At 47.7% G+C, this 14,342-nt stretch overlaps 1 protein-coding gene across 2 annotated transcripts; it reads right to left on the bottom strand.

The window, feature by feature from the left end:
• Nucleotides 1-1,365: 1,365 nt before the first annotated feature.
• Nucleotides 1,366-13,510, bottom strand: LOC121547085 (mitoferrin-2). Of its 2 annotated transcripts, none has more exons than XM_041858188.1 (4): nucleotides 12,958-13,510; nucleotides 9,504-9,732; nucleotides 7,567-7,623; nucleotides 1,366-4,234 (listed from the first exon to the last, which is right to left on the bottom strand). In XM_041858188.1, the coding sequence occupies exons 1-4, from the start codon at nucleotides 13,297-13,299 to the stop codon at nucleotides 3,669-3,671; spliced, it is 1,194 nt and encodes a 397-aa protein (XP_041714122.1). In that variant the 5' UTR covers nucleotides 13,300-13,510; the 3' UTR covers nucleotides 1,366-3,668. The 2 variants fall into 2 exon arrangements, with proteins under 2 accessions (XP_041714122.1, XP_041714123.1); XM_041858189.2 differs by lacking the exon at nucleotides 12,958-13,510 and adding an exon at nucleotides 12,668-12,932.
• Nucleotides 13,511-14,342: the final 832 nt, after the last annotated feature.

Raw genomic sequence — 14,342 nt, 5'->3', positions numbered from 1 at the left:
TCACTAAACACAAATGCTTTGTTTGAAAATTATGTCTGAGTGTTGGAGCATGCCCCTGGCTATCTGTAAATAAATAAAAATGGTGCAGTCTGGTTTGCTTAATATAAGGAATTTTAAATGATTTATACTTTTAGTTTTGATACTTAAGTATATTTGAGCGATTACATGTGCTTTTGATACTTAAGTATATTTCAAACCAAATACATTTAGACTTTTACTCAAGTAGTATTTTACTGGGTGACTTTCACTTTTACTTGAGTCACTTTCTATTAAGGTATCTTTACTTTTACTCAAGTATGACCATTGGGTACTTTTTCCACCACTGCTGGAACTGAACGAATGGAATGGCATCAAACACATGGAAACCATGTGCTTAATGTATTTGATACAATTTCACCTATTCCGCTCCAGCCATTACCATGAGCCTGTACTCCCCAATTAAGGTGCCACCAACCTCCTGTGATACACTCACAGGTAAAGGAGACCCAGCTGTGTGTGGGTGTGTGAGCGAGGCGGTCATGTTTTGGGTCGCAGGGTGAAAGTTCAGATCTGCACCTGTGCCTCAGCCTGAACACAATACCTGCCACCGACAGAGAGCCTTCAGAGCTGATGTGTGTGTGTGTGTGCGTGTGTCAGGAGAGCAAATACCTGAACCACGTGCGAGTCCACACACATTCAAAAAATATATTGGCTTTATTTTCTTATCAGCAGGCTATCCAGGAAGCACTAAAACATTTCTGCATTCCCCTGCCATGTGCGTTACTATGACAATAGAGATATATAGATGACACAAACTGCTGTTTAAAGGCACAGTCCAGTCAAAATTCAGTTTTTCCTGTGTTTTGTATCATACTGTACAACAGCTGATGAATATAACACTGTAAAAGTGTGAACACATTTATTCAGTGTTATTTCCTGGTTAAAAATACAATCTACACAGGACCTTCTTATCAGCGGGTTTTGCAAGGGTGGAGTTTCAGTTTCCCTGGGACATCATCAAGCAGTACTTTAGTTAATAGTCCAATAACAAAGAGAGTTCCAAACCTCTCTGCCAATAACAGCTAGTTTTCAGTTTTCCCCTCCCAACTCAGATCACTCCCAGACAGTCCTAACAAAATTCTTGCTTGAGGAATAGTACATTTCTTTGTTGTTGCTAAAATGCAATTTTTGTTTCTTTTGAACCATTTTGATGGACAACTATTACAGTTTGGTACTTAATTGTTACCCAGAAAAGATTTGATATCGTCATAAAAACGGCCTTTAAGCTTTTGATCGCAGTATGTGAGATTCTACTACATTTTTTTTTGCTAAGAGAGGAAGGGTGAATGTGTCTGTGTGTATGAAAACAAACAATGCAAACAGGTGTAACAGCGTCTGTGGGCAGCTTGAGGGAGTCTACTGCTCTGTTTATTGATCACACAGTATTACAGGTTACAGTCAGACAGAGGTCATTAAGACTGATCAGCTGCATTCATCATCCAAACACACAGCTGAGGCCTCATAGGCTACGTTTACACAGGCAGCCCAATTCTGATCTGGTGCCCAATTATTGGCAAAAGATATGATCGGATTAGTCAAAAGACCAATTATTGTTAAGAGATCAGTGTCATGGATAAGGCCCTTAAGAGTAGAATGATGTTACACCTCTAGTCACTGATCTAAGGCCAGTTTAGCATTCTCTCTCTAATGGTAAATTAGTATTTAGGGAGCGGAAGCTGATCCTAGATCTGTGTCTAAGGGTACCTTCTACCTGAAGTCTTTATAACAGCTTATTAAACAAACAGATGACTTGCGCAGAAACATTTTAATGGAAGTTCTCCTGAAACATGAGCTCTTTCCTTCTTGATCCTTTAGTCAGGGCCAGACCGTAACATTCCCATGATGTAAACATGTCTCTGCAGTGTGGATTTGGCTTAATGTATGGGAATCAATATTCTGTGTGCCAGCCAGCTTCTGCTTTAACCAACCTGTCCCGTCTAAACCTTCATGTGTGCTTGTTAATACAGGAACAGGTCAGTCAAGGTAAAACAAGGGTGTGACTGTAAACTGAAGTGTGTTTAGTTATTGTAGTCTTATCCAGAGCGACATACTGGAGCAATCAAGATTAAGTGACTTGCTCAAGGGCTCATCAACATATTTTTCACGTAGTCGGCTCGTGGATTCGAACCAGCAACCTTTCGGTTACTGACTCAACGCTCTTAACTGCTAGGCTACCTGCCGCCTGTGTAGGCTAACCCATCCAAGAATTTGATCTACTCAAAACAAAAGCACAAAGTGAGATCTGGGCAAACAACATCCTCCCTGCTCTCCTTACATCAGTGCAAATAAGAAGGCAGGATGGAAATTATCTTCCAATGAAATGTCCAAACATCCATGGTGAACAGCAATGTCAGCCAACTAATGTCAGTCCTGTAGGTGTTCAGGAATCACACAAAACTAAAACTCAATAGTTCCTCTCTCAGAAAATAATTACTGTACTTTACAACTTACTGTCAACAATAAATTAAGTCTATATCAATATTTGACATAACATTTTATCTGGTTTAATGAAAAAATGTGTTATCATTTAAATTCACCAATATATATGTAACAAGTATACTATATACTATGTATATTGTATGCAACCATTTTGAGAGAAATTCCTGATTTTAAACGTCGAGAAGAGGACTCCCTTCGCATCTCTACCAGTTCTGAAGGTAGAAGTTGCTCCTAACCACTGGTCTAGGATCAGATATTCTTTCATCCCCCAACAGTTAAGATAAGAATGACGAAACGACAAACTGATCCTAGATATGGGGTTACGGCCATCTTGTACCTGAAGCCTATAAACTATTGTCTGAGTTTACACTAAAGCCCCCTAAAGGCTGACTCTGTCACTCACACCTGGTCATATTATATTACTCAACAGCTTTACTGGGATGGTCACAGTGGCCCCTGGTGGGACTTACAGTGAACAACATTCTCATCCAGATAAAGTAACCGCAATAATTAACTCTACAGGTAGACTCAGCAATAGAACATCATACAAAGCTGGGCAACTTCCCTCTTACACATAACAGAATGCAAATCTGCCAAGATGACCGCCACTACTGGCTATTTCCAATCTGCGCCTCAATTAGACGATCTTGTTGTTAATTTCCTAAAGCAGGAAGTGGCCCACTGTCTGTGTATGATGATGTCATATTCTGCCTTTAAGAAACACTGACAGAACAGCTGTTGTCGAAATCATCACAACAATACTCTATGAAAGGAACTGGACACTTCACATATTTCACAACAGAAATCCGCAGGAGACAAGCAAAACAGAATCAACTTTTTCAGGTTGACATTTATGTGCGTTGTTATATGGTATAAATTGATAACATGACGTATTCACTTTCATAGCGTATTGTAAAATCTCAGTTTCAAACAGTTTAGCAGGGATGTTATTGGTTGAGCCACACATGGAGGTCTCTTATTGGCAGTCTGAACGGGGGTAAATAAGAGGTGGGTATTGGTTGGTTTATGTGCGTATCGATTCTTCCTCTCCGTTCCTCTTTCATTTCTCCCTCGCTCTGAACACCTGCATGCTCCGAAGGGAAAAGGAAGTGTGTTGATAGAGCAAAAAAGGAAGAGATGGTGAAGAGAGATGGCTGAAAGAAAATAGGTTTTTCTTTATTTTTCCTCCTCTACTTCTCTCCCTCCCTCTGCTGCGCTATCCTCTTCTCGTGCTGGTGCTTGGTGATTCCGTACTTGAAGAACTCATAGACGGACCAGCTGATGGCTGTGGAGGGCATCTGATAGATCACCCTGGCCTGGACTCCTTTAAAGAACCCAGGCAGGCCGCCCAGCCTGTACACTGTCCGGAAGGCATGGGCCAGGCCTGTGATGTGTCTGTGTGTCCCCTGCGCCTGACCTCCACCCTGGCCTGCAGCGGCGACACCCACCAGGGACTCCTGGGTGTTGAGCAGGGTCTTGCAGACATCCAGAGGGGTGGTGGCTGCAGCAGCAATGGCCCCGGCCAGGCCCCCAGACACCATGTGTGAGGAGGGGTTGTACTGTCTGTGGGGGTTGAGCAGCTCCTGGAGGTACTCGTAGGTCATGAAGTGGAGAGCCTGGAAGGGGACGTTCATGGTCAGCTGTGTGGTGTAGGAGCGGTAGAAGGCTGCAGCGCCCTCGCTCTGCCACACGGCGCGCACACAGTCCATCACACCGCGGTACGGAGAGTTATACATCTGCAAACGCTGCTTCACCACTGGACAGGGAGAAAAAGAGAGATGGAAGGTCGGACAGAGAGACGGAAGGTGGGACAGAGAGATGGAAGGTGGGACAGAGAGATGGAAGAGAGATGGAAAGTGGGACAGAGAGATGGAAAGTGGGACAGAGAGATGGAAGGTGGGACAGAGAGATGGAAGGTGGAACCGAGAGACGGAAGGTGGGACAGAGGGACGGAAGGTGGGACAGAGAGACGGAAGTTGGGACAGAGGGACGGAAGGTGGGACAGAGGGACGGAAGGTGGGACAGAGAGACGGAAAGTGGGACAGAGAGATGGAAGGTGGGACAGAGAGACGGAAGGTGGGACAGAGAGATGGAAGAGAGATGGAAAGTGGGACAGAGAGATGGAAAGTGGGACAGAGAGATGGAAGGTGGGACAGAGAGATGGAAGGTGGGACAGAGAGATGGAAGGTGGAACCGAGAGACGGAAGGTGGGACAGAGGGACGGAAGGTGGGACAGAGAGACGGAAGTTGGGACAGAGAGACGGAAGGTGGGACAGAGAGACGGAAGTTGGGACAGAGAGACGGAAAGTGGGACAGAGAGATGGAAGGTGGGACAGAGAGACGGAAGGTGGGACGGAAGGTGGGACAGAGAGACGGAAGTTGGGACAGAGAGACGGAAGTTGGGACAGAGAGACGGAAGTTGGGACAGAGAGATGGGGAAGTTGGGACAGAGAGATGGAAGGTGGGACAGAGGGACGGAAGGTGGGACAGAGGGACGGAAGGTGGGACAGAGGGACGGAAGGTAGGACAGAGGGACGGAAGGTGGGACAGAGAGACGGAAGGTGGGACAGAGAGACGGAAGGTGGGACAGAGAGACGGAAGGTGGGACAGAGAGATGACCCGAAGAGGGAGTAAGAAAGGGGAGAATGGTGGAAGAGAGAGAAGGAATGGGGGAAGAAAGCGAGGAGAGCAGCATAAAAGAAAACAAGGGATAGGTGAGTAGAGGGAAGCATTGGAGGGATGGATAGGTGAGCAGAGGGAAGTATTGGAGGGATGGAAAGAAGGATTGCCAGGTGTGTTTCCATCATCAGGGACCAGGAACATAGTCCAGAGAATGATAAAGAAATACACAAATTATTGTCCTAATAAAAATGGGAACAGTCATAACATCCTCAAAGGGTTTAACATATTTATTTAGGCTGTTGAAGTTAAAAGCAGTGACCCGTGTGTTACCCTAGACCCTGAGACTAGCACCTGTGTCCCTGGCCTCCACCCTAAACAGCTGCCTGAGGAGCACCTGTCCAGGCATGTCATCAAAGTCCTGTCTCTAGTCTACAGCTGGTGGTTGGGTACAGTATAGGGACAGGACCCGAGGGGAGCTTCTCTCTCCACATCTCCCCCTCAACCCTGCTCCCTCCCTCTATATCCCCGTCTTTATTTCTCCCTCTTTCGCTCTTGGCCATGCTCCTCCCCACCACCCTACCTCCCCTCTTTCTCAGTCTCCCCCACCACCCTACCTCCCCTCTTTCTCTCAGTCTCCCCCTCCACCCTACCTCCCCTCTTTCTCTCAGTCTCCCCCTCCACCCTACCTCCCCTCTTTCTCAGTCTCCCCCTCCACCCTACCTCCCCTCTTTCTCAGTCTCCCCCTCCACCCTACCTCCCCTCTTTCTCAGTCTCCCCCTCCACCCTACCTCCCCTCTTTATCTCAGTCTCCCCTCCACCCTACCTCCCCTCTTATCTCAGTCTCCCCCTCCACCCTACCTCCCCTCTTTCTCTCAGTCTCCCCCTCCACCCTACCTCCCCTCTTTCTCAGTCTCCCCCCTCCACCCTACCTCCCATCTTTCTCTCAGTCTCCCACCTCCACCCTACCTCCCCTCTTTCTCAGTCTCCCCCCTCCACCCTACCTCCCATCTTTATCTCAGTCTCCCCCTCCACCCTACCTCCCCTCTTTCTCTCAGTCTCCCCCTCCACCCTACCTCCCCTCTTTCTCAGTCTCCCCCTCCACCCTACCTCCCATCTTTATCTCAGTCTCCACCTCCACCCTACCTCCCCTCTTTCTCAGTCTCCCCCTCCACCCTACCTCCCCTCTTTCTCTCAGTCTCCCCCTCCACCCTACCTCCCCTCTTTCTCTCAGTCTCCCCCCTCCACCCTACCTCCCCTCTTTCTCTCAGTCTCCCCCTCCACCCTACCTCCCCTCTTTCTCTCAGTCTCCCCCTCCACCCTACCTCCCCTCTTTCTCTGTCTCCCCCCACCACCCTACCTCCCCTCTTTCTCTCAGTCTCCCCCCTCCACCCTACCTCCCCTCTTTCTCTCAGTCTCCCCCTCCACCCTACCTCCCCTCTTTCTCTCAGTCTCCCCCTCCACCCTACCTCCCCTCTTTATCTCAGTCTCCCCCTCCACCCTACCTCCCCTCTTTCTCAGTCTCCCCCACCACCCTACCTCCCCTCTTTCTCTCAGTCTCCCCCTCCACCCTACCTCCCCTCTTTCTCAGTCTCCCCCTCCACCCTACCTCCCTCTTTCTCTCAGTCTCCCCCTCCACCCTACCTCCCCTCTTTCTCTCAGTCTCCCCCTCCACCCTACCTCCCCTCTTTCTCTCAGTCTCCCCCCCTCCACCCTACCTCCCCTCTTTCTCAGTCTCCCCCACCACCCTACCTCCCCCTCTTTATCTCAGTCTCCCCCTCCACCCTACCTCCCCTCTTTCTCTCAGTCTCCCCCTCCACCCTACCTCCCCTCTTTCTCTCAGTCTCCCCCTCCACCCTACCTCCCCTCTTTCTCTCAGTCTCCCCCTCCACCCTACCTCCCCTCTTTCTCTCAGTCTCCCCCTCCACCCTACCTCCCCTCTTTCTCTCAGTCTCCCCCCTCCACCCTACCTCCCCTCTTTCTCAGTCTCCCCCTCCACCCTACCTCCCCTCTTTATCTCAGTCTCCCCCTCCACCCTACCTCCCCTCTTTATCTCAGTCTCCCCCACCACCCTACCTCCCCTCTTTATCTCAGTCTCCCCCTCCACCCTACCTCCCCTCTTTCTCTCTTTCTCTCATTCTCCCCCACCACCCTACCTCCCATCTTTCTCTCAGTCTCCCCCACCACCCTACCTCCCATCTTTCTCTCAGTCTCCCCCTCCACCCTGCCCTCTCCTCCTAGCTAGCAGTGCAGAGTAAAAGGCTAGGCCCTAGAATAGCTAGGCGCTACACCTGCAGAAGGAGCTCTGACACAGTAGTTTATCTGCAGCAAAGAACATCACCTGAATACACCCCATGTGTCAGATGGAGAAAAGCAGGTTCAACGCAGTGACCCCTGAGACTAGCACCTGTGTCCCTGGCCTCCACCCAGGGAAAGAGATATAGATTATTTATAGATGGAGAGATTTACCTTCAGATGGGTTCATGGCTGCGTCATGAAGTAATGTGGCCACACACCCCGCCGTACCTGTAACACATACCTCAACAGTGAAAAACAACGAGAGAGAGAGATCGCAGAGAACGAATGAAAGACCGGAGGAGAGAGGGGGTGAGGAGAGGCCAGATGAATGAAAGACCGGAGGAGAGAGGGGGTGAGGAGAGGCCAGATGAATGAAAGACCGGAGGAGAGAGGGGGTGAGGAGAGGCCAGATGTTCTCTCTAGTGGTAAACCAGGACATCATCACTCCTGATGGACCAGAGTAAGACTTCTCTTCCTCTACTGGGCAGGTCTGCAATCTCCTACCCTGCCTCTCCCCTGACCTGGAAACAAGGGAGGGGGGAAGAAGAGAGAATAAAAAAAGAGGGAAGGAAGAGACAGCTGACCTGGGAAGAAGGGAAGAGAAAGAAATGGCAGAGAACAGAAACAGGGATAAATAGAGCAAGATTCTCTAGTACTTGCTTGGTCTGAGTAAACTGTTTCAAGTTTCGTGTCCTGCAAATTTGAACAGTGTGTGGACAGACCTTGATGGCAGTGACTTAGTGAACTCTCAGAGCACTGTCTGTCTGACTCTAACTACAGGCTGCTTTCTTTTCAGATGCTCTAGTTGTAGCTCTATGGGTGACAGAAAGAATTCCTGCAGTAATATTAGCATCTTTCCTTCCCCTCTGAAGGTCTCTGATGAGTGGTGGACCCGGCCGGCGTAACGTGGCGTGCAGTCAGTCTTTGGCAGTGGTCTATTTGTGAATCTGGCTGACTCAGCAGAATGCTGACCATACAGACAGGGTCATATCAGCCCCATGGCCAGATAGATACCACTCCTACTACCCTGCTGGGCCGGAATTAGCACCCGCCACCAGCTGATCAACCGCCATAGTGCCTGGTGATGTTTTTCATCACACTGGCGGGTGGACCAACAACTTAGTTTCAGGCCAATCAATCAATTAAATGTATTTTCTAAAGCTCTTTTTACATCAGCAGTTATACAGATACCCAGACTAAAAAACCCTTTAGAGCAAGTAATGCAGAAGCACAGTGGCTAGGAACAACTCCCTAGAAAGGCAGGAACCTAGGACGAAACCAAGAGAAGAACCAGGGCCTGCTTATTGTACTGGGCATGAGCGAGCCTGGAGTATAGCACAGGCATTAGTCCTCTCTACTGTCCAGAAAATGGGGCTATAGGGGGTATGTAGCACCACCACTCCCCAGCCATTCTGCCCCAGGTGTTATAACTGGCAGGCTGACTCACTCACCCACCCACACAACTCAGAGAGAGCAAGGTTCATCTAGGTTAGTTCAAGCAGCATCCGCTTAGTGCCCAGAGAAGAAAAGGGCCTCTCCCTCTCTGCAGTGTGAACCAAGATTATCTCTACAGGACAACAGCTAAATAAATCTTCACTACTTGTTTGAGTTGCTAAAAAGAGTACTGGAAACACCAAATTAACTGGTAGTGTTTACTAGAAAAAACTGTAGGTTGCAGAGGAGAAGTATAGGCTTGGTATGCGCACATGTGCGTTTTGTGAGCTTGCTTTGTGGGTGCACAGTGCCTTCGGAAATTATTCAGACCCCTTGACTTTTTCCACTTTGTTACATTACAGCCTCTCAAGGACATTCAGAGACTTGTCCCGAAACCACTCCTGCGTTGTCTTGGCTGTGTGCTTAGGGTCGTTGTCCTGTTGGAAGGTGAACCATCACCCCAGTCTGAGGTCCTGAGCAGGTTTTCATCAAGGATATCTCTGTACTTTGCTCTGTTCATCTTTCCCTCAATCCGGACTAGTCTCCCAGTCCCTGCCGCTGAAAAACATCCCCACAGCATGATGCTGCCACCACCATGCTTCATTGTAGGGATCTGAATACTTTCCAAATGCACTGTATATGACGTGTGTGTGTGCTTTGTGTTCCCGGTATACCGTTGGCCAGATGGCTGTTAGCGCCGGGGTGGATGATGTCACCCAGACTCTTCTTCAGTTTCTCGTAGCAGGCGAAGTAGAGAGCATGCGCCGGTCCCGCCCCCACAGCCGTGGCATTCAGCCCTCTCATTGGTCGCCAGACACCCTCGGTGGTTATGATTCGCCGAAGCGCGTCCATCACATTCCGGTAGCGGGCGGCAGGCTCAGGCTGTAGGCTCTGCATTCGCGTCTACACAGGGGAGAGGTTAGAGATCACACACCTACTGGTTAGCCAAGTCATAACCTAACCATACACTTCTTTAATCTTGCCATACCTTACTCCAACCATAACGTTTAAATTACATTTGAGCAACTTCCATGTTAGAATTAAATCTGAGCAGAGGTGGGATGAATACACTAGTTGTAATCAATAAAAAAACAGCAAGTGATAATATTGTCAGTGCTTCCACTTGCTAAATAGTTGCATGTTTGAACATTGAGTACTCACGCCCATCCCTAGTGTTAAACAGAGGGAAGTGTTGAACAACGAGACCCAAGGTCAGAGGGACATAAGCTGCCTTCCTGTAAGCCTCTTTCCCCCCAGCAGCACTCACACGCCCTGACCTCACATACACACACACACCTTATCGCTTGGCCAGTGTCAAGGTTCAGGGTTCATCCTCGCTCTGTGAGGCCAGGGGCCAGCTAGTGCAGTGAAAAGCATAGAGGGTCTAATAACAACCAAAAGAGAGGCCTGGGCTACAGCTGAATGGACAACACATGCTGATTGCTTGCTGCATTGTGTGTGTCACTGTGTGTGTGTGTGCTGTCCAGGAACTGTAAAGCTATGTGGAATGCTGGGCCTATAAGAGACGTAACACCAGACTCCTACACGTCAACCAACCATGCATGCATAATGTAGCAGTACCTGTATTTGTGTGTGAAACTTTGGTAACATCGCCATCTTGTAAGATATTTGATGTCAATGTCTCAATGAGACTTCGATATAAATCAATGTTAAAGGAAATGAAAACAGTTCGCTCGGCCCTGATGCAGGGGTATCTGGAGCCTATAGCCTGTTGTGTATTGCAGAGAGCTTAGCTTCCCGGGAAAGAGCCTTTCTAACCTCAACCTTTAGAATGAGCGTAAACAACAAGTTGACATTATCTCTACCGTGCAATCTGTGTGACAACCACTGCAAGCTATTTTCCAAGGATTATTAACTGTGTGTGTGTTTGTTTGTGTCAGTGCTAGTCCACTGGGGTCAGCTGTCAGCTTGAGCTAGGGTCCCCTCTGTAGAGATCTGCTAATGTGTTTATAAGTAGAGACGGTTAATGCCATGTTGTTTGACAGGTGACATGATTTATAGATCAGTGAGTCTGTGCAGTGTGTCTCAGGCTGCCCTTCCTCAGCAAGCACTGTCTGGGCTGCACCTCAATACTCTAAAAGACACTTTAATTCACCTGCGCGCATCTGAAAACGCAGTATATGTGAAAGCAACACAGTGGCTGGATGCCAACTGGGAACATGTTTTGATTCGACTGTCCTGTTCTTTCATGTCGGTGAAAAGAGAGGTGACGGGGAGAGGAAGCCACCTTAGACTACTGAGACTAAGCCCAAGCTGTGTTAGCAACACCTGGATCAGAGGTGGGAACTACAGCTGGGAAAGACGGATGAATCTCTGCTTTGTTCTGAGAGAGCCCTGCTCTCCCACCTGACACTAACAGCTGACTCCTCTCCCTACCAGACTGCACTGACTCGGTTGCGCCGTCTCTGCTAACTGCGCAGTAGTATACAATGATCGTTTGACATTGCAGCTGTCTACAAATCTCCCTGAATCATAAATAACTACTCAATATTATTTGTAGATCAGTCAGTCACAATTGACCCATGATACATCACGGTTTTGATGCTCTCAAACAGGACCAATCATTTCCATCAGGGACCAAATCATGACTATCTCTTCAGGGATCACATAATAAGACTATACCAGACAAATGGCATGGCTCTCATGTGCTACAGCTCTTTGCTGAGTAGACCTAAATCAGTGAATGGGCCTATCAAAATGTAACTTACCACATCTTGTTTACATAACACCCAAGTCATCCCCAGGAAGTACTTCATCCAAAACGAATTTAAAGTATTATAACAATAACAGAACTATGGTTCTTAGGGTGTGCAGTGGTAGAGCCAACTTGTCAGCCTAATTCTGCATAATGAGCACAACAACATAGAAGCATTGTGCTCTTAATCCCAGAACATCCAGCCCTGTGTTTTCTGTAAACAAAGAACAGTTTCACCCCATCTAAATGCTGCCAGGTAGCAATTAGCATTGCGCAAGTTCGTTTTGCATGGCCCGATGCCCCGGGTGTGCGGAGTTTCCTCATTGATGAACATTCCATTGGTTTTTATGTGATATCCATCCACCCGGGTACCGGGCCAAGCAAAACGAACTTGCCCATTGACTAAATCTTAGAGACTATTTGACCGAATCCAGGGCCCTGTAGTTTATCTAACCTGTGGGTTATCTTCTTGAATACAGGGATATTTTGGAAATACAGGGAGTTACACCTAGAAGCCATATACATGCTAAAAGCAGTTTGGAACGTTTTCGATAGTAACGTTAGCTACTAATTGATCACATAGTCACGTACCGTTACTAGTCACCTAGCTAGCTGGTGGGCAACAGTGAGCGGTTCATGTGATTTGTATACATGTACAGGAAATGGGGCACACGTGCTGCCTCATTCTAGCTGTCTCTTTTCCCAAAAATAATAATAACGTAACTTTGCGTGTAATTAGTATGAAAAACTACTAGTGACAATAGAGCACTAATAACAATAGTGAATAGAGTAAGATTCATTATGAAAATGTTAAGCCTAAACCCATTATATCAGGCGCTAACTAAATAGCTAGCTACAGTACTAGCTAATCAACATTGACCCCCAGGCTCGAGCCGATGCACAGCCAGAGGCCGACCTTGCTGGTTTGGTTAGCTAACTAACGTTAGCTACCTAAGGCTAAGATGGCTAGCTAAGAAGATGACAACCACAGCAAAATACACTTCCTAAGTGTTTAACTTTCAACTTCAATGAAATCCTGTATGCCAAAGTTAAACTAATTAATATGGCGACTAATTTTGTGACAAATCTAACTTGTGTGCACTGCAGTTAACGTTACCTAACCTTGCAAGTAGAGTAGTTAGAGCCAATGAAATTCGCAGTGGATGGAAGTTAGCTCGTTAGCATGCTAAGTTAGCCAGTCTGGTTTCGACCTTGCCTCATCTGTGCTGTGACTGACAAACTTATTGACAAGGTGGCCACCATTCGGATTCGCATGGTGGCTGAAGCCACATCATGACGAGGCAAAGTAATTTCCAACCATCCAATGCAATGTGCCCAAGTTCCAAGCCCAGACGGTTAACTATCTAACTTGTTAGCGGCTAACGGTAGCCCTGCATAGCCTACCACGTTACCTTGACACAGTCGATGGGGAACATCAGGCAATGCTCCATGATCCCAGCCACTGCTCCTGCAAACATGTGGGTGCTGGTGGAAGCGCCTTGCGGCAAACCCTCATACTCCGGTTCCGAAGCATCTGCTATTTCAGGAGGGCCGTCGCTGAACTGAACAGTCTGAATCTCTGTCTCACCTCCGATCCGGGGAGACAAATTCCCAACGAGGCTCTCCGACACTCCCCAGATCCTTCCCCCGAACCATCGGACCTCTGCGCCGGCTGAGGCTCCAGCAACCCCGGCGTCCCCGCCTGCTGTCTCCGCTGTCATCCGACGCCTTCTCACGAAACCATCCGCTTCCATTGGAAGCCCGATGGACAGTTTACTTTACTTTATGCCCCAATGGCACTCCGTTTAAGGCGGTTTCGTGTTAGCGTACCGTTGATCGTTTTTACATTCCCGTCCCAGATGTTTACCGGTCGTACACCGTTTCCACGCCCCGCCTCCCTCACTCCCTAGAGCCGACAAGTCTACGCAGTGTTTGAGAAAGGCTAGCCTCTGCTGATTCCCCAAAAGCCGGATGTTCCGGTTTTCAGAGGAAGTGGAAAGAGAGCCTTGGATGTTAACATAATATGGTTGTCTGGTATAACTATCTTAAGATGAATGCACTAACTGTAAGTCACTCTGGAAAAGAGTGGCTGCTAAATGACAAAAATGTAGGCTAAATGTTCAAGAATCAGTAATATGGGTATATATTTGGCCACTATTTTTCTACAAAATCTTTAAAGGATACATAAATATGGCATACCTGGGACATTTTGTTGTGTTTTACATCATTGGGGTGTATGTACCAATTATTTATGGAGATATGGCCATGTGAATCCTGTCCAATATGGCCCTATGGAGCTGGTTGGCGGTCATTTTAAAAACTGGCCCTTCAGAGAATAATAGGTTAAATCTGCAATGGCACTATAGCTAGACATCTTTATTTAGACTCTTACTTACTTTGTGTAACGGCTGAAAGGTCTCATAAAAGCATTTTATTAAAATGGGTTACCTGTCTCTCTGCTGGACATAATGGGATTTTACCCAAAGTGACATGTACAGGGTAGGTTTTCTGTCACATTTCTATAACTTTTTTCAAAAACTACTTCTTTAGACATGCCCTAGCTGTGTGTGAAATTTGGTGGCTCTATCACAAAGTTTAAACAAATTCACGTAGCTGCTGGACTATAGTCGAAACGACCTCAATATGACCTTCATGAAGGTCTTAAGAGTACTTTATGATCAGAAGTATTGTCTATTGCCTCCTGAGTGGCGCAGCGGTCTAAGGCACTGCATCGCAGTGTTGCGGCGTCACTACAGCCTGGGGTTCGATCCGGGAGTCCCATAGGGCGGGTTAGGGG

The sequence above is a fragment of the Coregonus clupeaformis genome, chromosome 31 (assembly GCF_020615455.1).
Source record: "Coregonus clupeaformis isolate EN_2021a chromosome 31, ASM2061545v1, whole genome shotgun sequence".
Classification (NCBI taxonomy): domain Eukaryota; kingdom Metazoa; phylum Chordata; class Actinopteri; order Salmoniformes; family Salmonidae; genus Coregonus; species Coregonus clupeaformis.
The sequence above is the reverse complement of the archived record's forward strand: the minus strand, read 5'-3'. Positions and strand labels throughout refer to the sequence as shown.

Excerpts from the sequence above, each read along its gene's own strand:
- LOC121547085 (XM_041858188.1), bottom strand. The coding sequence starts at position 13,299 with ATGGAAGCGGATGGTTTCGTGAGAAGGCGTCGGATGACAGCGGAGACA. Across the intron at positions 9,733-12,957 it reads TCCCCATCGACTGTGTCAAG|ACGCGAATGCAGAGCCTACA; the intron begins GTAACGTGGTAG and ends TCCCCTGTGTAG. Across the intron at positions 4,235-7,566 it reads AGCCATGAACCCATCTGAAG|TGGTGAAGCAGCGTTTGCAG; the intron begins GTAAATCTCTCC and ends CTCCCTGTCCAG.